General features: G+C 37.3%; 1 protein-coding gene across 2 annotated transcripts in view; it reads left to right on the top strand.

Moving 5' to 3' along the window:
• The window catches only part of LOC113052141 (diacylglycerol kinase delta-like), a 55,433-nt gene that overhangs the window by 13,290 nt on the left and 16,660 nt on the right, over positions 1 to 25,483 (top strand). Inside the window, exon 1 of one of the 2 annotated variants that reach the window (XM_026216485.1) lies at positions 18,647 to 18,926. The exons of the other annotated variant lie outside the window; for it this stretch is intronic. Within the exon in view, the coding sequence (XP_026072270.1) occupies positions 18,750 to 18,926 (177 nt within the window). The 5' untranslated portion in view covers positions 18,647 to 18,749. Of the gene's footprint in view, positions 1 to 18,646; positions 18,927 to 25,483 lie in introns of those variants that run through there. 2 annotated transcript variants of the gene reach the window in all.

The raw sequence follows: 25,483 nt of genomic DNA, 5'->3' as shown, positions 1-25,483 counted from the left end.
GCAAATGCTAAGGGCGCCACTCATCCATAGGGGCGCCAGAATGAGTGAACGAGTGAATTTTTTTTTTTTTTTTTTTTTTTACATATTTTTTTTATAATAGGCTACTATTTAAAAACCATTAATTCGAAATACTACCAAATAAAGCAAAAAAAAAAAAAAAAAGTCCGGCTCTTCAATCTTCCCCCGCCCATCGAGTGCTTGAAGTGCGTCAGAAACAGAGCGCGCGCACGATCAGTTGTTAGTAATTTGTTGTGTAGCGTGCCCGACGCCGCATCCAATGTAGACAGCACTGCTTTTGTTAACACACAGCTCGTAAAAACGGGCCTGGCAGCTCGCGCCAGTTCTAGACACGGTGAAAGTTTCCTGATTGTGACGGAAGGCCGAATTTACATGACACATTATAAATGAGCATAGTCTGCGATAGATAAAGAGCCAAAAAGAAGAGAACAGGATAAAGTCAGAGGTAAAGAGATGTAAAGAAGTTTTTGAAAGAAGTTTCTTCTGCTCATCAAGCCTGCATTTATTTGATCAAAAATACAGAAAAAATGTAATATTGTGATATATTATTACAATTTAAAATAATTTGTTTTCAATTTATTATACTTTAAATTATCATTTATTTCTGTGATGCAAAGCTGAATTTTCAGCATCATTACTCCATTCTTCAGTGTCACATGTGACATCCAGTCTATCACATTATCCTTTAGAAATCATTCTAATATGATGATTTATTATGAGTGTTGGAAACAGTTCTGCTGTAATGTGTGTGTGTGTGTGTGTGTGTGTATATATATATATATATATATATATATATATATATATGCTAAATCATGAACACAATGACAGGGTGAAATGGGCTGTGATGCATGGGGAGCCAGGTAAAATCTTACCTAGGGCAGAAAATTGGTAGGGCCGGCCCTGATGTTGTCAGCCATTTTTTATTTAGTCTAGTTTTCGTCAATGAAAACTTTCGGCACATTTTCATCCTAGTGTATAATAGCTACACTGATACAAAAAAAGTATAATACAAAATACTCAAAATTATAATCAAAAAGATTGATGGCATGTGTGAAGGTTTGTTTTTTTTTTTTTTTTTTTTTAACAGCAGAGGTTGAGTAAGGAAGTTTATTCAGCAACCATGATCGCAAACAAAATAGTTGAGATCTCATGACAGAACACAGACTGGCTGAACGACAATTTCATTTAAACTGAAGATCTCACACTGAGACAGTTAAACTTTAATTAGTTTGTCGTGTTTTCAGATCATCGTCGGTGCATCCGCAATGTAAAATGCATACATTTTCTGCCCGGTGTTTTGCTTATTTTTTGGCATAAAATGCATCCTTTTAACAGAAAAGCTCTGATTTGTTGATTTGAACACTTGATATCTGGCAACCACACACATGAAAGCTTGTGTAGTAGAGCCATGTACAGCAGTCTGCAATAATATGTTGTTTCCTTTTTTCGACAAAAAATGTAAGAATTTCAGATAAAAATTTTAAAGTACATTTTAGTCTTGTCTTTTTTCTTCAACGATATTGCATGCTGATATAGTCTTAGTTATCATTTATTGACCTTATTGTCATCTTTCAATTCATTTTTCATCATAATTTTCATTAACGAAATGAATACTAGCCTAAGTACTAGTGGATAATCACTACGCTAGCTAGATAGGTCAAGAAAGAAATACCAACAGAGTCAAGTCATGACATAGACTGAGATGCAAGGGTATAAAACCATAGCATTTCGATGACCAGTCTTGGAATGCTTTCTCAGAATACTTTCCTCCTGACCGCCAGAGGCAGTGCTGAGCACTAGTGGATGACACATACCAAAACAGTCGTGAGGAATGCCACCCCCCTGCAAAAATCTAATGCTCCAGAAGGACTGCAGAATTCACATCATGGGAAGCAACCATGTTGACCTTGTAGAATCTTGTAAAGGGTACTGTACATGGAGAGGACCAGGTAGCAGCTGCACGGACCTCTGCCGAGGAAACTCTGCGGACAGCGGTCCAGGATGAAGAGAAAGACCTAGTAGAGTGATAAGTAATGCACACTGGTAAAGGCAGGTTACAATTATTATACACTAGCTTTATCACCTCAACAATCCAACATGACGGTCTTTGCTTAGAAAAAAGAGCGTCCTTGCATACCTCACCATAACAAACAATTAACTGATCTGTCTGTCTAAAAGAAGCAGTAGACTTAACATAGCACCTCAAAGCTCGTTTTAAGACACAGAAGATGATACCTCCTGCTTCTTGCATTGCAGTGAGAAAAAGGAGGTTGTAAAGCAGCCAGATGAATAGACTGATTCACAAATTGTGGTGACAAGACCTTAGGGAGGAAGGCCGGATTAGGACGAAGAATGACCCCCGAATCCTCTGGTAACCAGCGTAAGCACAATTCACTCTCTGACAGAGCATGAAGCTCTCAAACATGTTTAATGGAAGCAATGGCTAACGGAAAAGACACTTTCCAGGACAACAACTTAATATCCTTTAAATTGAGGTGTACAAATAAACTCTAGAACAAGCAGCAAGTCTAAAACAGCAAAAGGAGTAGAATGAACAGGCTTTAAATGCCTTGCTTCCTTCAGAAAACTGAAAAAAAGAGAATTCAATACATTTGACACAAAGCTGTTGTGTTGAAGGAGCCAATAGTGTTCACTACTGCTGGCTCACAATCAGTTAACTGAGAAGTGGACCCACTGGCCAAACCCAAAGCTGAAGATGAGTTAGATCTGGGTACCAACATGGCCCTTCAGCTGAAAAACAAGGTTCTTTCTGATGGGAAGCTGCTGTGAACTCTGCCTTGCCGAACCATTGCCAAATCAGCTGCATCACATCTGGGTGAAGCCACCATTCGCCAGGAAGCAGTAGATCCCTGGACAGAGCATCCACTACTTGATTGTCTGATCCTGGGAGATAAACTGGCTTTAATGAAGCCATTCAGCCCTGAGACCATCTGAGGATCTTGTGAATTAGTTGTAAAGACACAAGAGACCTTGTGCCACCCTGGCAATTGAAATGAAATACTGTTGACGTGATTTGATAGGAAGTGTTGTAGTGCTAGATACACTGCCTTCAGTTCTAGAATGTTGATATGTTCTAAGGCCTCCTTTGTTGACCAGCAACCACCAATCCCCCTCTGGTTCCATGCTCCCCAATCCTGTTAGTGAAGCATCGATTGTGATCACTTGTGGACAAGAAGGCACCATCCCTAGTGGCACTCCAGACCTCAGAAATGTTACCCATTTCCAGGGTTTCAGTGCTCCAACACAAGTCAAAGGACACCATAAGTTATCCTTTCCCCCAGATGGAAATAAGTCAGTAACTGAATAAAACTGTCTGTCCAAGTATGAGGTACAGTAGCATGGCAGACATTCTGACAGTACAATTCCTATGAAGGTTATGGTCTGCTCTGACACTTTTTGTGCCATTCCCAGTAAGGCCCAGCTTCTGTATATGCTCCAGAACAGTTTTGGCATTGCATAAAGCATGCATTTGTGTTGGGGTGAAGAGCAGTCAGTTGTCTAAATAGGGCAGAATCCTCATGCCATTGAACCAAAGAGTAGACGGTCCACACTCATGCATCTCTTAAAAACACAATGAGCCAGAGAAACCCAGAATGGCGGGACTCTGAACTGATAGACTTGACCCTGAAAGAACTTCATGTGGTGGGGAGCAGTGGGAACATGCAAGTAAGCATCCTTCAAGTCTACCCTAACAAACCAGTCTCCTTTCATCACAGATCAAAGAATGTTGAATGAGCAGGGTTTTGGGTTTCTGCCCTTTGAACCTTAATGTTAGCAGGGAAGAGTCTCTTCGGCCAGTGCTGGTTCTTTACCTTAACTTTACCTTAGCTGGCCAACCATCACAAAGACCATGCTAGTTGACCTTACCAGTTTTAATAATTTTTAGATGGACCTGCATTTTGCAGCAGGATACAGACAATGCAGGCCAGGCTCAAATTTGTATCATCTGCATTAGCACCACTCTTAAGTGTGTCAGGAACACTTTTTCCTACCAAAATTAAAATAATTCATCTTTTATCAGGTGGAAATACGTTATTTGAATTACATAAGAATATTTTCTGTTTTTCTGATGTCACGCACTCATGAAGCACCATCTGTGAGGGTAAACTGTTTATGATGATTAGTTTAAATGTTGACAGTGCAGATAAGTAGATGCTCCTGTCTTTAGGGCAGCCTGGAATGGGAATGTCGCCAGGTTGAAACTAATCCCATCTCGATGTCTAATCTTAGTAGAACAGGATACACATACTCTCTCCCTCTGTGGAACCTCCTGTCAATTTTTGATGCAGTGAGGTGGATTCTAGAATGATGTCTCATATTTCACTTTTATTCACAGAGATGTTTTCTACAAGTCCCTTCATCATGTTCATTTCACATTATTCCACACAAAGCACTTGAGAGAGTTTCTCTCATCCATATTTTACTCTCTTCAGGCTGTATTTCGTGTCTGTAACTGTAGATGGTCAGTGACGATCAATTCATAGAGGTTTGTCTGTTGTGAATGTAGCAACTTCTCTCATTGTTTAGAGGGCTGGACTACAACCGAACAAAGTAGATGGTGTTGCCTTCTGTTCTCAGGGTCAAATTTGTCTGCAGGTATTATTTAGAACAGGATTGAGTTTATATATTGGTTAGATTGAGTTTTATTCTGATTGAGTTATATTAACTGTGATTAAATATAGTGAAAAATAATGTTACTGAATGCTGTTATGACTATAGCTCCAGGAAGGAGAGCTTGTTCAGTTTAGGGTTAGGGTTAGGGTCTCTCATGCATACATGCACACCCAGTCGCACCCACACAACACAACACACACCTGCTGTACATAGACTGGACGAAAGTATCTTTAAGGTGTAACTCTCTTTCCCTCTCTCTCTCTCTCTCTCTCTCACACACACACACACACACATAATGCTAGGAAGATATCATCACCCAATAATATTTTTAAAAAGTTTCCAAAAATAGTAGAGCATTGCCTTACAATGTATGTGTTTGCTTGAGTATAATGTAGATATTGTGAATAAAGAGGCCTTTTTAGAGCTATGAAAGAGAGATGTGAAAAAGAGGTTTCGGGTAACCTAAACAAAAAAAGGAGAGCAGTAGAGAGAATGAGGTGGGTAGAAAGAAACTCTAAGAGAGAAAGATAACACAGAGTAAGGGTTGGGCTATCAAAGTTAACAGCTAAACACTTATGGTTTTACATGTGTGAATGTGTAGTTATTTAGAAAAAAGCCTGCAGCTCTGAGGTCTGTACTTAAGGCTAGAGTACATCCTGTCTGAACACTTGAGCAGCATGTATCTGACTCACTAGAACACGCATCTCTTCAGAGGAGTCAGGACTTAATCAAACCTTGGTGCTTCAGTGACATGCCTATCAGAAAATTAATTCTTCTGTTCAAAATCTGTGGCAGGACCTTAGCACTCATTATTTCTCTGGTGTTTAATCGTAAAAGTCCTCTTGAAAGTTGCAATTACAGCTACAGAGAGAAGATTATACACATTCAAGTAATTCACATTTCAACACATTTAACTTATGCTTACTTATGTAAAAAGTAAGCCTTAAATAATGGCAATTTTTTTTGTCTTTTTGGTAAATTATTCCTCTAATTTCTGGAAATAAGTCAAATAAAAAAATACTTCAATAGAAAGCCATTCTATTTAAAGTTGCCATGAAATGGAAGTAGATATGCAGATAATTTCTTCTGTATTGAGATATACAGCTGGATAAAGCAGATTATTGAAAAAGAAAAGTAGGGTGGGAACTTGGTTCAATCCATTGGCTGTTGACTGGATGGAGGCAGATCTAATTGCAAGTTTGGAATACGTCTGTATTTCATTTATTCAAAATATAGTTATGACATTCTCATTAAAAATTACGGAGCCCCGCACATGACATGCAAGAAAAAATAAATAAATTGTGCGCTCGATTTACTAATTAGTTCCCTCAATGTACTAAAACGTGCACACAATTACTATTGCGCTCCCTCGATTTGCTAAATCGTGCGCACAATTTATAAATCGAGTGAACGAAATAGTAAATCGAGGGAATGCAACAGTAATTGTGTGCACATTTAAGTACACTGAGGGAACAAATTAGTAAATTGTGCATGTCATGTGCGGGGCTCCGTAAAAAATTACGAGGTCAAATAAAAAAAGAAGTACAATACTGTTTTAGCAACATTGTTACCCTTTACTGTCATTACAATAAAGCTTTGTTGATTCACACTCTGTGGTGGAGGGGAGGGGAGGGGAGTGGGGTGGGGGTTCCTCTTGTTTTGCCATCTTAAGATATTGTCAGCATCAAGGGTTTACATTAAGGAGGCGGGTGTGGTTGCCCTTGTGCACGCATACAAACACACACTGAGTGCAGGTGCAGATTATATAATACTGGGGAGGGATTCTGTGTCACCCTGAGATGAAAGCATTGAAGCACCCTCTTCACCCACCCACACACACACCTCCTCAATCAAGTGTGTTGAGGGTTTGGGAAGGAAGAAGCATGCCTGAGTACAGAAACAGACCCAAAAAAAGATGAAGGAAAGGAAGACACCGCTGCACATATGTGTATCTGTATATGTGCATGTGTGAGAGAAAACAGAAGCACCATGTGTCTTTTTTTGTCCTTCACTACAAACCACATCCGTGCTTCCTTTGCTTAAAATGTCACAAACTTTTAACTTTTTATTTACCGAAAAGGAACATGCTGTCATCATTTGCTCATCCTCGTGTCATTACAAACCTGCATGACTACTTACCATCTTCCCTTTAACAATCATCATTAACATAGATATTTTAAAGAATGTTTAAATCAGAAAAATAGTCATGCAGGTTTGGAACAACATGACTTGGGGTGACCATGAGTTTTGGGTGAACTTTGCATCAAGGTTTACTGTAAAAACCCCTTATCTTTTCCCCTTTAAACAAAACTATATCAATGTCAATGTCAAATCATTACAAATGAAAAACCAACATAATTCCTCTTATCTCCCCTAATGTAAGTCTAATGGAAGTCTGTTTTCACCTGTGTAAAAAAAAAAATGTATAAAAAGACTATTGTGACTATATCATAATCACAACTTTATTTCTCGTAATTGTGGCTTTACTGTACATCTGTGACTTTCTCAAAATTGTGACTTTATATTACAATTGCAAATATCTTTCAGTTGTGACTTTGTGTCTCATAATTGTAACTATTTTAAAAATGACCAGTTTTTCCTCTAAAACTGAAACAGGCTTCCTTATAGTTAAAGTCTTGTTGAAAACACATTTAGCAATAACTGAACCCCCATCGCTCACTAGAATGACCCAGCACAGTTATGTTTTGACCTGTTTCACTTATTTTGTAACTTTCAGAAACTTGCCTAAGAGTGCGATGCAAGATCTGGGTATTGCAGTGGGCACGCTGGAGGCCTGTTGAAACAAACCATCTTTTCAACCTTGCTGAAGAAGGGTTATTGGGAGTTGTCTATGGTTTCCCTTTCATTCTGATGCTAATCAGTTCTCACTGTAGATATTTGTGGGTTAAATTTAGTTCTGTTATATTTTTTCTCAGTCTGGTCCCTATCTGTGTCCTCTATCTATGTACCAATCACACTGTGACACAGAGGGTTGACATTCTGTGTGTTTGTGTGAAACTGATGAAGAAATAATATTGAGAAATGACTCCGTGTGGCAGAGAAAGTGTGTTTTCCTCTTCTATTTACTCTAACATAGTTTAGCAGCCTCGTTCTCTCTACCTGTTGATCATTTGCTCTCTCTCTCTTGTTCTGTCTTCACATTGTTTATCACCTGCTGTTGGATATTGGAAAGATGTCACTGGTAAATAAACAGTGTACCATTTATCTAGCCCTTCACACTTTCTCTCTCTGTACTGTTTTAACTTGTCTCCCACTGGGTTTATGATCGTGTCAAGCTGTGTGTGTTGCAATGTGCCCTCAGGGACCATGAGTGTGTGTTCCCGTGGTTCGATTTTTTTTCTCCTCTCAATCTTGTCTATGGTTGATTGACAAACAAGAAACATTGGGAAATGTTCTTGTAATGCTTGTTGGAGCTTTAGCAGAAGATTCAGGCCGGGCTCCACATTCCTGCTGTGCGCATAACCCCTGCTATTACAATCTGTTTTTTTCTATATTTATCTGCTAATATTAGCCCACTTTCTCTGTGGTGTTATCTCTGGGATGAATTTAGCATTGTAGTTACGCTCTTAAAAATAAAGGCTTCAAAAAGAAAAGTTTTGCAGTAATACCATAGTAGAACCGTGCTGGGTTTCCCAAAGAACCTTTTATTGAACGGCTCTTAAAATAACTTTTTTTTCTTTGTGTGAAGAACACTTTAATAATGTAAAGAACCATTTTTCATTATAAAGAACGTTTCGTGAAAAGGTTAAATTAGAAGCTTCATTTTTAAGAGTGTTGGAAATTGAATGCCTCAAACACCAACCCATACACAAAAATTAGTTTTCCACTGATTTCTATTATTTTGTATCACAAAGACGTTAAATCGTGATTAGGCAGAAGCTGTGATTGTTATGCGCATCTTGTCAGGGAAGCACGTTCTGTGATCAGTAGTAAATCTCCATCTGAAGGCCAGAGGGCGCTCTCACGCTGAAACTCCAAATACGCCTCGCAAAAGAACTCCAGAAACAGAAGATTTAACCGCATTTATTGTTTCAACGTGACTAATAAACACACGGCTATGACAATATATGGTTTATCTGAGTTTGTCTTATTATAATGTTTATTACAATAAAGTATATTATAATACAATGCTAATCGGCATAGCCTTTATCACTGCTTAGAATACTATGAAATACGTACATTATTCTGTGTAGGAAGGTACATCACCTCACAAAAGGATTTATTTCAAACAACTGTCTGACATTATGAAGTGAGTTTGGAGTAAAAACATGTTAATAAATGTGGTATTTCCACATGCTTTCAAATGGAGCAGCATTTACTACACAGAGCCATAGTTTCATAATGGCAGAACGATTTCTTTGATTTCATAACCGCGCGGTTTTCCTTAGCTTGTCAGTGAACTACGGCTCTGTGTAGTAAATGCTTCTCCATCTGAAAGCATGTGGAGAATTAATTGTGCCGATTAATCGTGCCGCCCTAAAGGGTATCTGGTCTTTACAATATGGGCAAAACTTGACCCACACACATAGTTATGCATGAAGACACTTGTGTTATCCCACATATATGCCACTTCAGTCATTACGCGTTTGTGTGTGCGACTGCAATGCGGTGGTTACACAACAGCAGGGCCTGAGGGGGCGGCAAGAGAGAACACACTACACACCAGCACTCCTCACACTGACCCTAACAAACTGCGGAGGAGAATACACACACACATGGTTTTGCTTCCTCTCCCTCACTATAGCTCCAAGCAATGTCTATTTTTATTCACTTTCTAGAAATGTGCTCACATTGAGCATGCCCTCTCTTAGAAAATCAACTTCATGTAGAATTGATCTTGGAGTATTTTGGCCATCAGTGACTTTTTTTTTTTTTTTTTTTTTACTAGTTTCTAACTAGATTCTAATTATTTAGTTTTGTTTATCTTTGACAAACAAGAGTGATGAAGTAAATGTTCATTTTCTGAAGATAATGTGAGTGGTGTTTCGCCCATACAGAAGTCGCCTCCACAATGCTTGGGTGTTAAGGGTGTTGCCGAGGCCTTACTGTGTGGGGTTTTCTGAGTGGTTTTTAGTGCATTAATATATCAACCACATATTAATGCACTAAAAACCACTCAGAACACCCCACACAAAAAGTAAAAAAAAAAAACACAAAAAAGTCACTGACGGCCAAAATACTCCAAGAACAATTCTACATGAGGTTGTATCATATACAAAATTCATAAGTCTGATTGTTTTGAAAAAACACCATCCTTCATGTCTGTATGCTACAAAGAGATTTAATGGTAATATATACAATCATACATCCATAAATGTAAAAAACGTTATTACTTGGGTTTAGGGATTTTAACAAACACCTAAAAGTACTGTATACTACCTAAAACTCCAAAAACTGGGGTCTTTAAAAAAAAATTGAAATCTCACCAAGTAATATTGTGGAATATTACAAATTTTCAACAACTGTTTTAATAAATTTTAAAATGTAATTTATTCTTATTTTTAGCAGCCATTACTGATCTTCTGTGTCACATGATCCTTTCAGAAATCATTCTATTATGCTGATTTGGTGCTCAAGAAAAATTGGTGAAAGTGGAAACTGTGATACTTTTTTTTCATGAATCTTTGATTAATAGAAGGTTTAAAGTCTTTACTGTCACTTTTGAGCAATTTAAATAATCCTCACTGAATAAAAGTTTTAATTTCTTTGTAAAAAAGCCTTACCAACCCCGAACTTCTGAAAAGCAGTGTAATTAAAAAGAGTAATTATAGTGATACTATAGCAAGCATCACTATTAATCAAATATTTAAAATAAAGTTTAGATTAAAAAGACACAAATGAGAAGATGCTAGTATGTACCACTGTCTTGTCTCTTGCATGGCATCAATAGTTAAAATTGATTTGTAAAACTTTGCATGTCAATGTGAACGTGTGGGCCCGAGAAACAATTCATCCCTTGACATATTATATGTGTACTGATGTGGGCTATTAAATGCTGGCTATTTTTGGTCAGAAAATGGATGTTTTGAATATGATTTCTTTTAAAAACAGACACAATGTAAAGAAGTGTGGAGAAAGTAGGGCTTGGGTCGATTATTTGAGAGATGGTGTGAAAACATATCTGCCTGCAACAACATGATCATATGCAAAGGAAGATAGTTGGCAGCAGTATTGTTTTCTTCTTCGATTCCCTATTTGGCTTGTGTTGAGTGTTTGCGGAAGGGAGAGATGGTGAGAGAGGTGTGGAGTCAACCTCCAGTACCATCAAGAAGGCCAAAGGAATTTTCCTCTTTCTTTCTATCGCTCTCTCACAGTGGCCATAGGCTATGTAAATTAGGGCCTTGCTATTCTAAATAAAGAACACTCAAGAAAACAGGAAGGCATAAAATAGGACAAAGATATGGGGGGAGGAAGGTGGGTAAAGAAATGAAATAATTCGCACAGACCTGAAATAGACAGAAATGTTGGAGTGACAGTAGAGAGGGCAGGGAGAGTGGGAGAGTGAGTCGGGTTATCTGTTGAGTGTTATTGAGAGCTGTGTATAGGGCTCATTTGCATGGCAGACAGAGCGAGAGAAGGGGACAGCCTTTCACGCCTACTACACTGGACACACATACTCATGGTAACACACTAATGCAGTCTAAAATTTACTAAATATTAATAATACAAGAAAAAAAATCAATAAAACTAAAGCTGTAATTCAACAGACATTCTACACCCATATAATCCCACACACACTTATTCACAAACTCACACACACAGATGGAGTTCTTTCTTCGAGAGCCTCTGAATGCTCTCCAGCACATATGTACTGTAATCTGTACACAGACACATACAGATTCGGCTGTGTCGAAGCTCTTGTACGAACACAGTTTCCTATTAATATCCATTGTGACTGTTTGACCTGAGACTATATGCAAATGAGCTGTTTAAGAAATGCACAAAGAGAGAGCAAGGAATACTTCTGTTGCATGATCTTTGCTGTTCGCTCCATAAACACATGCAGTTGCGAATGCTATGAAAAAACAGGTACTGGTATCAGTATCAGCAAGTACCAAGAAAGAAAGTATCGGCCTCGTTCTGGAAAAAGTGGTATCTTTGCATGCCTAATTTATATTCCTTTTGTTGAACAAATACATTTTTACTGACCCCAAAGTGCTTGAAAACATGATTTTGAATTCTTTATTAAGCACAGCAAGGTCGCCATGGTGAGGTGCTTGTCCTCTTTATTATGGGCTGCTTTAGGGCATTGAGGGATCCGCCCACATACCCATTCCTCATAAATAGAGACAGAGGTAGATACTGTAAGACATCACATGGAGAGAGGGCTGAAATAGAGGAGGTACTCTGATGATGTGATGTATCATCTGATAATAGTACAGTAGTTGGTATACAATGAATGATTGCTGTATTCGTGTACTTTGGAACTGTGCATGTTTAAAATTCACGGTAATACCACTGTACTTTTAGGTACTTTTTTGTGAGTAGAGCGAGAATGAGAAAGCCAAGAAAAGTCATAGATGGAGAAATGATGATGTGGTTGAAGTAGAGGAGGAGTAGGTTGTTTTCCAGTGCCCACACACACACACTAACTGGATGTCACTAGCTGTGTGTTATCGCTGGAAGCTGCTGATTGGAGTGGTTTACTGTAATTGAACTGGTACATGTTATATGATCCTGTCTGATTATCCTGTGGAAGATGATATCGACACACATCCTACAGTACTTCTGAGACTCGATTGATGGAAGATCCGCTCTGACGTAAGGCTGGGTAAATAGGTAGTTTGAATGGCGAGGCGACACACGTATTCATCACACACAATCACATGGCGGTGTACTGGGTGTCAAGAGAGAGAAAAGGACATGGAGAGTGAGTCGTAATTAGCTTGCTGATCAATGGAAAGCCTGATCTATTAATGAGCCGCTGGGACTGTCTGCTGGTCACACTGGGCAACATGGTTTCCTGGGGAGAGGGAGAGATCACAGGGTGCTGTGGAATCTCACAATCTGGACACACACTCTTTGTGTGTACTTCTCCACCACGCAAATTGTGTTACATATTGGCAGATATGTTGGCACCACAGAAAAGAGACTTCTTTCAAAAACATTAAGACTTCTGACCAACCTAAAACGTTTTGACAGTAGTGTAATGTTGGATTTGCTTTGGGGAAAATAAAAATATAACATGATATCCAAATAAATTGTAACAATGGTTAGCTAGGCACAGTAATTAGTTATCATAGTACCCACATCAATAGGAACCAAAGACAGTCGTCTTAAGTGTACAGTAGCTGTTGTTAAGCTTTTACAGCTGTGTAAAGATTTCCATTATTTTGCTTTGAATCTTAATATATTGTACGTTTTCTAAAGTGAAGTCAGTGAGGATGCAGAACAAATATGGGACAGGTCCTCAGATCCCCGTCCAAGCACTTCCTCACCATTATGGTTGAAGAGTGAGGTGTGTGTGAGATGGTGATGTGATTAGCCTACAGTACCGCCTTGTGAAGAACCCAGTTGTTATAAAGCTTACTCATAATGTGAATCGACATTAAGAGGATGTCAGTTGAATGTTTGGAAACTTTCTGTTCTTATCTAGCGAGATTCATCTGGGTAGAGATCATGTTCTGCAGTTGATTAATTCAGCAGAAAATATTTCACTGCCCGAGGAAGCCGAGCGCTACCAGTGAAGAGAAGAACTGCTGACGAAACACACACAGAGCACACTCACACGCTGTAATATAGTAACATTCACTTCTGAACACAGTCAGAAGAGGAGATGACACAGGTGTACAGCTGCGGCCTGCACACACAGATAAGGTGCTGCTGGGTCAGTTGTGTGTGTGTGTGTGTGTGTGTGTGTGGTTTACTGGAAAGGTCAAGTGTTATGCTAGTCTGCAACAACTCTCTCTCTCTCTTTCTTTCTTTTTGTGTCTGCACTAACAGCTTTATGTGGATTGTAATATATTTTTCCCACTGGACTCGATGTGTTCAACGTGTTTATGTATTTGTGGTGGACGGATTTATTAACACTTGATTTAGCTTGTTGTTTTTTATAGTTTCACTTTCAAGACGATTTGTGACTGTGGCTTGGGCAACCCTGCCAACAACACACACACACACACACACAATGGAACTGTTACAGAGATAGATGACCACAAGCAGTACTGTCGTCTTTTTTTTTCATCCTCTCTTTATTCATATGTTCTAGGCTCACATTGTATTATCAGCTTTCTACTCTGTCATGTTGTATTCTATATTTCAGTTAAAACATATTTAAAGATTTTATGCATGCAGACTTATGAATGTTTGAATTTATTTAGTGACAGTAACAAAAAAAAAATTGACTTGAATTCAGTCGCATTGAATCAGTTAGCTTGGAAATAATCAAACTGGATTCAATTGAGTACAGGGGGTCATTTTTGGCTTGTAAGCTAAAAAGCAAAATCCCTTTCAAGGGAAGTCTGTTCAATTGGCGACTGACTATTTTATTTGGAAGGCGAGACTCCACTATATTACGCGTTGCACTTTTTCCCATTCATAGTTAATTTAATGCACCATCTTGGTTAAGTCTTTGTTATGTCATTGTACTGTAAATGCATGTTTTAAATCTTACTATAAATTATTTATAGATGTATACATATAATTTTGTACTTCTTTATCAAAATGCTTATAACTTGATATTCCAGTGACATCTCATATTCCAATCAACAAGTAATGGATATGACCTCACCCTATTTTTTTCCTTCATCTTTTTCACTCAGATCTATGTTACAAGAAAAAGTTTGTCACAACTTTCATTTCATTACTAATAAGCAATTGACCTTAGACAGGGTAGCACTTCTCTAATTAATAGCCACTCTAAAGTTTTTTAGTTTTTTTGTCTTTTGACAAAATTGCATTAAAAAATATAAACTGCAAAAAGTTTATTATAACATATTTTTGGAGAGGCTCTTAGCATCTGAATTATACTTCTGTGTGTTTTCCCCCTTTGATACAAAGAGCATTAATAGAGAGTGAGTCACATGGCTCTTATGGATCAGGTAATTGGCAAAAAAAATGCATAAATTAGTGCCCATGAAGTAAAGTGGCAACAGCTTGTGAACAACTGCCATTTAAATAAATGGTAATGCTAATGAAAAATTCTCCTCAGGTATATTAGAACTCTTCAGTTAATTGCATCAAATAAAATACAAATATAGGACTTGACATTTCCATGGTTAATTTTTTTTTTACTTCTCGTTTTTTTATTTTGATCATTTAAGACTGTGTGTATGTTTTGCTGGAGATGTATTCCACTTATATGTGTGATGAGGTGGTCGGGAGCTTGTGTGGAGGAGTGTATGAAGGGACAATAGGCTCTTAACTGAATGCCACTCACTCTGGTGCCGCAGAAATGGCTAGGGATTGTTCCCTCGGAGCCGGTACAAGTGGCAGAGCACTCAGGTTTGAGCCCAGCATTAGTGTGTGTCATAAGGGAGCAGCAGTGACATGATTTCAATCACAAGGCCAGTGCTCATGTTGTCACCTCTGTGGGATTCTCAGTCTCTTTCTTCCTCTCCCTTAGCCTCCATCCACACTGTGTGTGTGTGATGCGCACTGTCATTATCTCTTCTTTTCTTTTTCTTTTTAGCCGTTTCTGATGTTGTTATTCAGGATTGTTAATCTGGGATATTCCTTATTTTCACTAATGTCTTGTTGAATTTTTATTGTTTTTTTACACAATATATTATAATTACGCACACCTTATTTTATTTTTATATTTTAAGTATTGTATCTTTTTACTTCATTTATTTTATTATAGCATCACTGTAGTATTGATTGTTAATTATTCCATTTTCATTAATGTATTTTATTTATATGCTACTTATTTTACTTTACTGTTTTGTTATATAGTCACAATTCTCTTTCTCTTTCTGTCAGTGTTATATTTATCATAGTATCACCATAGTATTGATTATTAATCTGTTACATTGTATTGATTGTTAATTTCATAGAAGTCTTGTATTTTATTTTGTGTTATAATTACTAGTACCTTATTTTATTTGTATACATTTTAAAATCAAAATGATTATTACAATATTACTGAAAGTTAATCTGGGATTATTTCTTAAAATCATTAAATAATGTTTTATTAATTTTATTAGTTATATATTTCAGTGACTGCCAACATACAATGTTATTTATATTCTATTAATTCTTTATTTAAATTTTTTTGTGTATCTTTTTGTGTGTACATAGATTTTTGTTGCCAATACTGTATGTAAAAACAATCACGGCAGGACATTACTTTTAATTACTTTAATTTGTGATTCTGAATGAAACCGTTTTGATTCACACTCTATCATAAGACTCTCTTCCTCAATTTGAACTTTATTTTCACTTTAGATTGTAATGGAAGAAAAAAAGAAGGCAGAATATCTCAGTCTCCCTCTCATTGTCTCTCGCTCGAGGGATTATGGGAATCAGATTTGTGGCGTACGCTGGAAGCAGTCATCAGTAATTCTGCAATGACATCAGAGTGATTTCCCACAGCAGCGTATGTGTGCATGTTCATATGTTCATCAAATTTCCCAAAGTGGCATTTCAACTTCCTCTTCTCATTTTCATCATAATAGCGCAGTAAACTAATCTGCGTTTGGATCCAGTCATGTTTAATCAGTCTAAACACGGAGGAGACTTTCCGTTCTACATCCATCGAGTGAATCGTGTTGACTCTGATGCAGATTCTAAATCTGACACCCGGGTTCATTAGGTTTAATTTTGGCACTGGGTTGTCTCTCCATGGACAGATTGGCTGGCTCAGCCCCATATGTTGTTTGACTCTTTCAATCCCCCTGCGTTTGTTTGGCTCTCTTGCAGGAAGTGACAAAGCATTTCATTTCCTCTCTAACAGCAGGTTAGTTGCCTGCACCCCAGCATGTTGAATTGGGAATTTGTGTTGATTTACAATGTGTATGTGTGTGTGGCCCGGTGGCCCTTCAGTCCATCTCTCTGCCAACCGTGGGCCAGTGTAGTTTTTATGACAACCCAGCATGCCATCATATGATGTAACGTCAACTGTGTAAATGCGTGTTTCACATGTCAAATTGCACCAATGTGAATGTTGTGTTTGTGATATGGGAATGTGTGTGTGTGTGATCAGCATCAGTGGATGAGAGACAGCAACAGACAGTTACAAATAACTGCAGTACAGCTTTAGCTCCAGCAACTACCGCCCCCTAGTGTCCTGACAATGAACTGCAACCCACAAATGCTCTCATTCATCCTGTCCATATAAACAGAGCCATAAGGAATTATATCTTCCTCCAGTCAGCCTTGTGCTGTAGGAAGGAGATGTTTTATCTCATTACCAGGCTGTAAAACAGCAGACACATCGATAGATTTACAGCGACACTAATATGTGAACAGAAGATAAAGAGACTGGGCTGAGGTTTGCAGATATACATAATAGAGGAACAATTATCTCTCTCTGTCTGTCAGTGTGTGCTGTCAAGAAGCTTAACATATCGCTCATTACAGTGTTTTCCTGTCCAGCACTCACAAAAGAATCGCATCAGTGCCCACCCGTCATGCTTCCCTGTGTATTTCTGTCTGTATTTCCATCGTTTTCCACCTCTCACCAGATGCATCTTGCTCATCTCTTCCACATCCCACCTGTTTCTTCTGTAACTGACACTTCTAGGTATTTCTGAATGTTCCACATGTAGGCTTATTTTGAAACAGACTTGTGTGCTTTGGATGACAAATAGGAAATAATTATTCCTCAGCGGAGTTCTTAGTGAAGTTTTACTTCATCTTAGATGTTTCTTTGATGTAGGGCAGGGGTTTTCAAATTGGGGTCTGAGAAAAATGTTAACAGCCAACAACAACACCAACGATAATAATATATTATCGTGAGATTAATCACTAATTATTGTATTCCTGTCATTGTAATTGTAATAATTTGTGATTTAATTTCATAGTTTCTAATCCAATATATATATATATATATATATATATATATATATATATATATATATATATATATATATATATATATATATATATATATAATATACACATAGTGTAATTATTTTCCAGATTTTTTCCAGATGATTTTTGAAACATATACTATTTTTAATTCAAATTAGAAGTATAAATGGGTCTTTCTATGCGTAAATATTACTGCATATATATTATAGGATCAGGTTCCTATAATCATCATATTTGAACATTAAAAAGTTTGGCGACTCATGCCTTGGACGAAGGCATGAGGCATTTTTTACAAAAAAAAAAAAAAAAAAGACAAAAATATACACTGAAAAAAAAATCTACGTTGTAAATAAAAAACCCAAAGATCCTTCAAGTACATCTTACAAAAAAAATGCTATTTCATTTTTTTTTACCTAAATTTTCAGTTTTTTTATTGTTAAATAAATAGAAAAATCAGTGTAAATGAATGTATAACATAACTTAAAGGTAACATGGTAAATTTGAACACAATTTAAGACATAAATGTGTGAAAGTAAATGTGTGATTGTTTCTTTTTTTATAAGGCGAAAAATCAGAAAAGTCTCCTTTCACTCTCCATTCTCCAGTTAATCTCATTGCTTTTTTTGGAGAAGGCGTTTATTTGTAATATATATATATATATATATATATATATATATATATATATATATATATATATATATATATATATATATATTTAGTTCCTACAAGATTGTTTAATCATCACAGTGGAACATACATGTTTGTAATAGCCTCATTGTCTTCTTTTCTGTCCTGATCCAAAAGGAACGTCTGCCTTTGGCCTATAGCTGCTTGGGATTTTCTGTGATTCTGTGAATAGTGATGCTTACCAAACTAATTTATCTAGTTCTAAATGTATACCATCACACGTCTCTGTGTGTTGTCATTTTCAGACGGTAGGGCCGGGTGTAAAAGAGTGGGCGGTCTTATCACTTCACCTGTAAGAGGAAGTTCTTTTTCAAAAGAAGGCGTGTTTTTAAGGTGCAGCCAAAAGGAAGTCAGCGTGTTCCTGTGTGTCTGTAAGTGTGTGTGTGTACACATATCGATGGCTGAAGGGACCCATCATGCCCAGGCTGTGTCCAGGCAGTGTGTGTTGCTTTGCCCCGCTCTTGTTCAGCTGTGATAGAGGTGGACAGGGAGATATCAGCTGCTTTAGAGAAGACAACTTTTTGGAAACCTCCTCCAGCAGTTCAGTAAGAACAACGGAAGGACAGACAGTCAGCAATAGCGTCTTCTCACAGGTTTGGATAGGCTTCTCCTATAATTCTACTTGACTTTGTGTAACTTTCACTGGAATGAGCGCTGCAGTCCGTGCTTGAATTATGTTATATAAGTGATTATCTGTCTTTTTGGGATTGTGAGGCTGAACGTCTCATCCGTTTGGTGTTCTCTTCCTGTTACCAGATGATTCATGATTGGCTTTGTGCATATGTGTAATGGCTTATGTTTATATGAGAGATGATGCAAGAGGTGTATGTGCACATTATAAGGTTTATCTGGGTAAGCAGGACATGCTTGCTTGTGCTGATATGATTACCACAGTATTAATGCAACGCCTGTAATGAATAAAAGAACTGGATTGTCTGAACAGTTAAAGACACATAGACACTGTACTACTCTAGATTGCATGAGGAAATCACCCTTTTACATTTACAGTTACGCATTTAGGAGATGTCACACAGTTTGGGCCATCAATATTCATAGTGTACAATGCCAGGTTTTTATTCAATCTCAGTTGTTTCTTCTAGACAGATATGAGATTAAATGGAGGGCTTCTGCTTCTCAGGTTTATTCTCTTCAGTCAAAAGCCTTGTTCCATTGGAACATGTCAGGTAAATTCATGCACATCTATGCTTTTCTTTTCACACAACCTCTGGAAAAATTACAGCAATATGTAAAATTACAATATGTAATTTGTTTGCAGTGATTCTCATTTATTTTGACTTTGTTGAACAAGGTACAAAACACATCCATTATCTTTTTGCCAACTTTCTTAGTAAAATAACAGCTCTCTGATCACATCCCATTCAAATGTAAAAAGAGAATGAATCCATAACGAAAATCCAGTCACAGACCAGGTCAGCCCTGAGTATGATCCTTAATTAATCACTTCCTTAATTATGTACATAATGTACATGAAATCACAGAGACCTAGGTTTATAATTGTAACTGAAACATTCATTTGAAAGACTAATCCCAAATTAATAGCGCTAATGACTTTGGTAATCTTATATCTGTATGTATCTTGTATGGAAGAGATTTCAGTAATTCCACAAACATTGCTCTTGTTTTCCAAGAATGCCAAAACATTTGTCAAACATTTCCTATCAGATTCTTCCAAGACCAGATTATGTTAACTATGCTAACCACAATCATTTTGTAGCTCTGTCCTCCTAGTATGTTTTTTTTTCTGTTTGTTCATAATTATTGAAACTTGAAGTACAATTACAATGAAAACTGGGTAAAAAATTAAGATTAATTTGAATAAACAATGCTAAACTGACACTTTTATTAAACCTATGAATTAGCATTTATCTGTAAAAACATTTTTTGTCACAAGATAATGAGGAGACATCTTTGATAGAGTGTTGATGGAGAGATCAGCATGAACAATGTTATGTAGGATTAGCATTAATGAGCTCTGCTATCTCTGCTGGAAATCTATAGTGGAATCAGATGTATATGTACATGTACATAGCTCTCAAACACCACTTCCTCTTGATGTCTGCAACATACCCTAACGTTGTAGCTCATTCAGATTTAAATGCATTCATTTTTTTATTTTTTTAAACGTATTTATTAAAATAAAAAAACACTAATATCTAAAACATCAGACTGACATAGTTGCAGCAATAGATGCTCTCTGGTGTGTGTGGTGGATACATCTATCACTTGACCATTTTGCCATTCAAAGAACTCTGTTTCTTTCATTTTCATCAGTCTCTGGTGGCTAGATTCCTCCTGTTTAGTACTTAAAAGTGTTCTCTCTCTCTCTCTCTCTTCAGCCTCTGATGTTTACTGATTTTTACCTTTTAGATCAACTAAAATTTGAATTAAAAGAGCAGTTCACACCAACAATTCAAATTTATTGAAAATGTATTCACCCTCGGGCCATCCAGCATGTATTTTATTTCTTCATGGGAGGAGATTTGGAGGTAATTAATGACGGGTTCACAAAATGCTAATTGATGGACTGGGGCCATGTGGATTTCTTGTGAATTATTGCAATGTTTTTATCAGCTGTTCAGACTCTCTGACGGCACCCATTCACTGCTGATGAGCAAGTGATGTGATGCTAAATTAATTAACTATAAAACTAATATGCTAAACAGTGTGTAATTCGTACAGTTTGTGCAGTTAGCACACAGCATGTGCAGGATCTGACACTGTTACTGAATGAGTCTTGGTTTCTTCAGGGTGACACCTCAGTGGTAATAAATTCTCAGGCTGTGTGATGTAGTCTCTAATTAGATCGCACATGCAAACACACACACACATACACACTGTACTGCAGGGGCTGTAATCAGTTCATTAGGTTAATTACTAGCTGTGAAAGGGACTCATAGTCTCTGTGGGCACTTTGGATAATTGGTCTGGCTCTAACTCAACTTTAACCAGACTGTGCCATCTAACCCAGAGTGTTAAACACACTGTTGACACCGCACATTAATCCAATCTGATCTTTAGAAGTGTCATTTTGTACAGTAAGTGATGCAATCCAATCTGGTAGACCTGCATCAGTTGCTATAGTGATGATGTAAGCATCAGTGCGATGCCAAGAGACTTTCTTATATGACAACTGAGAGCTGCTGTCAGTGAGAATGAAAAAACGGAAATTGTGCCTCTCCATATGTGAGAGAACATAACTGACAGTGGCATTGCTGTATTTACACTTTCATGCATAAGACTGCTATATGAGAAGTGTAATTGAATATGAGTGTATTTGGATGCGGCTCCAGACAATATTGAGCAGTTTATATAATATTATATTGCAAAAAGGTCACACAAGCTTTGTGTGGAGAGCAAAACATATGTTAAGGCACTATATTCACAAAAATAATAATACTTGAAATATGATCTAAACTTTCAGACTGAGACATTTTCTAAAACATCATTCGGATTTCAAACTATTTATGGCTATGTATAGATGTTTTAGTGTTATCAGGTTTCATTTTATTCTTTGCTGCAGACGAGTGAACCAGATACGGCCAAAACGTGTCCTGCCTGTCTGAACACAGCTTTAGAGAGCTCAACATAAGCCTAGTTCTGTTTGTCTGTAATTATTCATGAACTGTCTAGAAGGAGGAAAAATAATGTTTTATATCCGAATCAACAAGGGATGTCTTAAGGGAAAAACCAGTCTGTTGTTTTAAAGATTGAGAGCTGTGTTTAACCGAGCGTTGCTGAACAAAGAAAGTGTCTTCATTCATTTTTATAGAAAAATGTACCAACAATGTTGACCTGTGCTTCTGGGTAGTGTAGCTTATGACCCTGCATGCTGTTAGTTCCTCGTGATATTTTGGAACACTGATTGCTTGAATGACAGCTGTGTTTGCTGACAGCTCATTTGTGTTTCCATGGCAACTGATAGATAAGGCTGATTGGCTGAAATTGGGCTATTGCTGTGATTTGAAGGTGATCATATTCAGCCATGTAGGACACATACAAGCAGTGTTATGTTTTTCAATTAAGATCAGTAGGAACATGTAAAGTCTGTACTGTCTCATATGCTATATACATATGTGTCTCACTCACTCACTGTTTTCTTCTGAATGGACACTTAATTAAGATTTATTGCATTTGATTTTGTTTATCTATGGTGATATTTCCTGAATGGACAAAACATTTCTTGGAGTGTATAATTTGTTAATGACCCATGCTATGCTTTCTTGTTCATTTTCTGCTTTGTTCCCTTGCATATTTAGTGGAATCATCTTTCTCTCTCTCTCTTTCACTATCATGAATTGCATAGTTACTGAACTGCATTGGAGATGAGTTATTTAGGCACATTATGAGTATAATGACACATGATTGTCCTAATAGCTGTACTTCTTTGACTTAAAAAGCCACTCAGATCCAATTTAACAGTAATTCGAGGGTCAGATGACGACAAATTCATCCCAGTAGTTTTATTTTTATTTTTTTTAACAACAAAATTAAGTCTCTGAGCATTATTTCAAGGCTTTGAATTATCAAAGCCTGCAGGAAGATTTGTGAGCAAAAGCCATATTTTAGAAAAAGGTAGGTTCATTTCAGAGCAGGGAAGACCCTGGGAATATAATTCGACTGAAGGTCTAAGATTGAATTGTTAGTATTCACACCACAGCAGCACAACAGACTAGTGGATCTAATCAAGGGGTTAGGTGTGGATGTCATTTCTTTTTGGTAGATGGTGTAACAACACCATTACAGGGGTCCAAAAATGCATATCTTTCTTTCAAAATTTGCCCTATAAAAATGACTGGCTCAAAAAAAAAAACAACTCAGTACCCATAAATGAAAATGGCAGCCTCCAGATTGTGTACTTCCAGAGCTGCAAAGAATCTGAGCAATTCTCATTGATATAAATGGGAATGCTGACAGATAGTCCTCTCCAGGTTTTATAATTACTTGGATCTAATCAGCTTTGGTGAAAGGAATCATGGGATTTGTATTTCCAGCTCTATGTAGGACATTGCAGAGGCACTGTGCCCTTCAGATGAGAGAGGGAGGACAGAAGAAGGGATAAAACAGAGAAAGGAGGATAGAATGACAGAAAACAGGGAAGGGAATGAACAGGGTGAGTCGGAATGACGCAAGAAAGAAGAGAAAAAGAGAACAGCAGGGTGAATACAGAAGCTGAGGATTTGAGAGGAACTAAAAAGAGAGTGAGGGGGAGATTAGGAGAGGAAGAGGAGATTAAACAAAAATAGCAATCATTGTATGAGAATGTCTATCCTTAGTTTCTCTGAGTCATCATCTGACATCGCTGTGTGTGTGTGTGTGTGTGTGTGTGTGTGTGTGTGTGTGTGTGTGTGTTTGCTTGCACACTGTGACAGATCAAAGATGCCCTCATCTTTTATGAATGTGGAACCAGCTCTGTTCTGAAAGGATGAAGTGAGTGATGTCTGGGTCTGATGCTTGTCTCAGTGTACAGGGAAGCTTCACTGGCAGAGATCCACAAGTTTAGACTCTCACATCTAAGCTTGCACACACTTATTTCATTTCATTTTATTAAACACACACACTTTTCTTTGTATACCTTTTCATTGAACTTTGTTGTTTTCTGAGCTAATTATATTTTCTAGAATACAAAGATTTTTGCATTAAAAAAAATATCTTGTTTCCATAATGTAACTGATTTTAAATTTGACATATAAAACAATCCCTAAATCTGCTCCAAGAAAAACATTGTTTAATTCATTTATGAATATTTCTTTCCTATTTTAAATGACCCCCAGATGTCCTCAAAAGGAGGATTTTCACAGACTAAACCACCTTCTGGGGGCAGTTATTCACTAGCCACACACATACATTTATGAGCTCTGCTGGGAGTCATGGTGGCACAAATGAGACACTTGTTGAATGGCATGTAGAGAATATAATCACCTGCAAAAGTGATGTTGAGGTTACATTAACACTGCCATTGAATATGGCTCGAATCTGGCTTCATCTCCCCTCACATAAGATCTAACCCTCAGTTTGCTCCCCATCTTTACGAATTGCTGGTTAAAACTTGTATGTCATGTCTCTATTAAGTTGCAATTTAGTAAATTTAAAATATATTTAATTAAATATTTTTAAATAAGACACTACAGCAGTTCAAATTTCTTTAAAACATGACAAAATATTATTAAAGAAGTTATTTCAGATGTGCTTTAAAATTAAACTTTAACTTTGACATTTTACCAGGTGCACTTTTAAATTTACTTTAAGCGTAAGTAAACTTTTGTGGCTTTTTGTTTCATTAATAGGTTATTTTTATAACACTTTTAAGTTTTGAATTACACTAAATGCACATTCAAAACAATTAAACAGACTTCTCTTTCTCAAGGGTAGGGGTGTATGAATCTGATTCAGGCTCCTCGATATTCATTTTGAATATAGCCAGAGAGATACAGAACACACACCTACTCGTGCTTTCCGAACAAACCATACAGCCTCCATGCAATCTCTCTTTTTCTCTCTTTTTTATGTGTACGTCATGACTCTTGTCACCTTGTTTTTAGTGTGACAGACAAACCAAGAGACAGATATGCTGTGGTTTCTGTCCCATCAGCCTGTCTCACTGCTGTCCGAGCGACTGGCTTTGTTCTGCCATGATCCACTTATGAAATCCACTTCTCACGTCATGAGAGGGCACAATATGTGACATAGACACATTTTACTGTGCCACAAAGTTCAGCTGTATTTGATGACTTGTTGAAAGACTTTTATAGCTTCTCTGCCCATCAGACCAGACTGAAGCGTCAAGGTTTATGGATGAAAGTTAGAGATGAATTGATGTCCAAACCATGTTTTAAAGGTCCACAGTGTACTTTATGGAAATGTGACAGTTCCTCTTTCAGTGTTGAAGGCACTTGACTCAGGAATGTTGCTAGGCGCCAGAGCAGATTTTACTGTAAGCTTACTGTAACGCCTTTACAGTTAACCAGTGTTTGTTTTTATAAGCAATTAAGCAAGAGATGAAAAGAAAAACCTTGTGAGAATGAAAGTGTTCAAACTGGTTTTTAGCAGTGTTCTTATGGTAAATCTGATAGAGGCTTGTAGATGGTTTTAATATACCAGTCTTTTCCTCTGAAGTCCTTCAAAATGTGTG

Source organism: Carassius auratus, chromosome 32 (assembly GCF_003368295.1).
Source record: "Carassius auratus strain Wakin chromosome 32, ASM336829v1, whole genome shotgun sequence".
NCBI classification, from domain to species: domain Eukaryota; kingdom Metazoa; phylum Chordata; class Actinopteri; order Cypriniformes; family Cyprinidae; genus Carassius; species Carassius auratus.
This window is presented reverse-complemented; position numbering and strand designations above follow the sequence as displayed.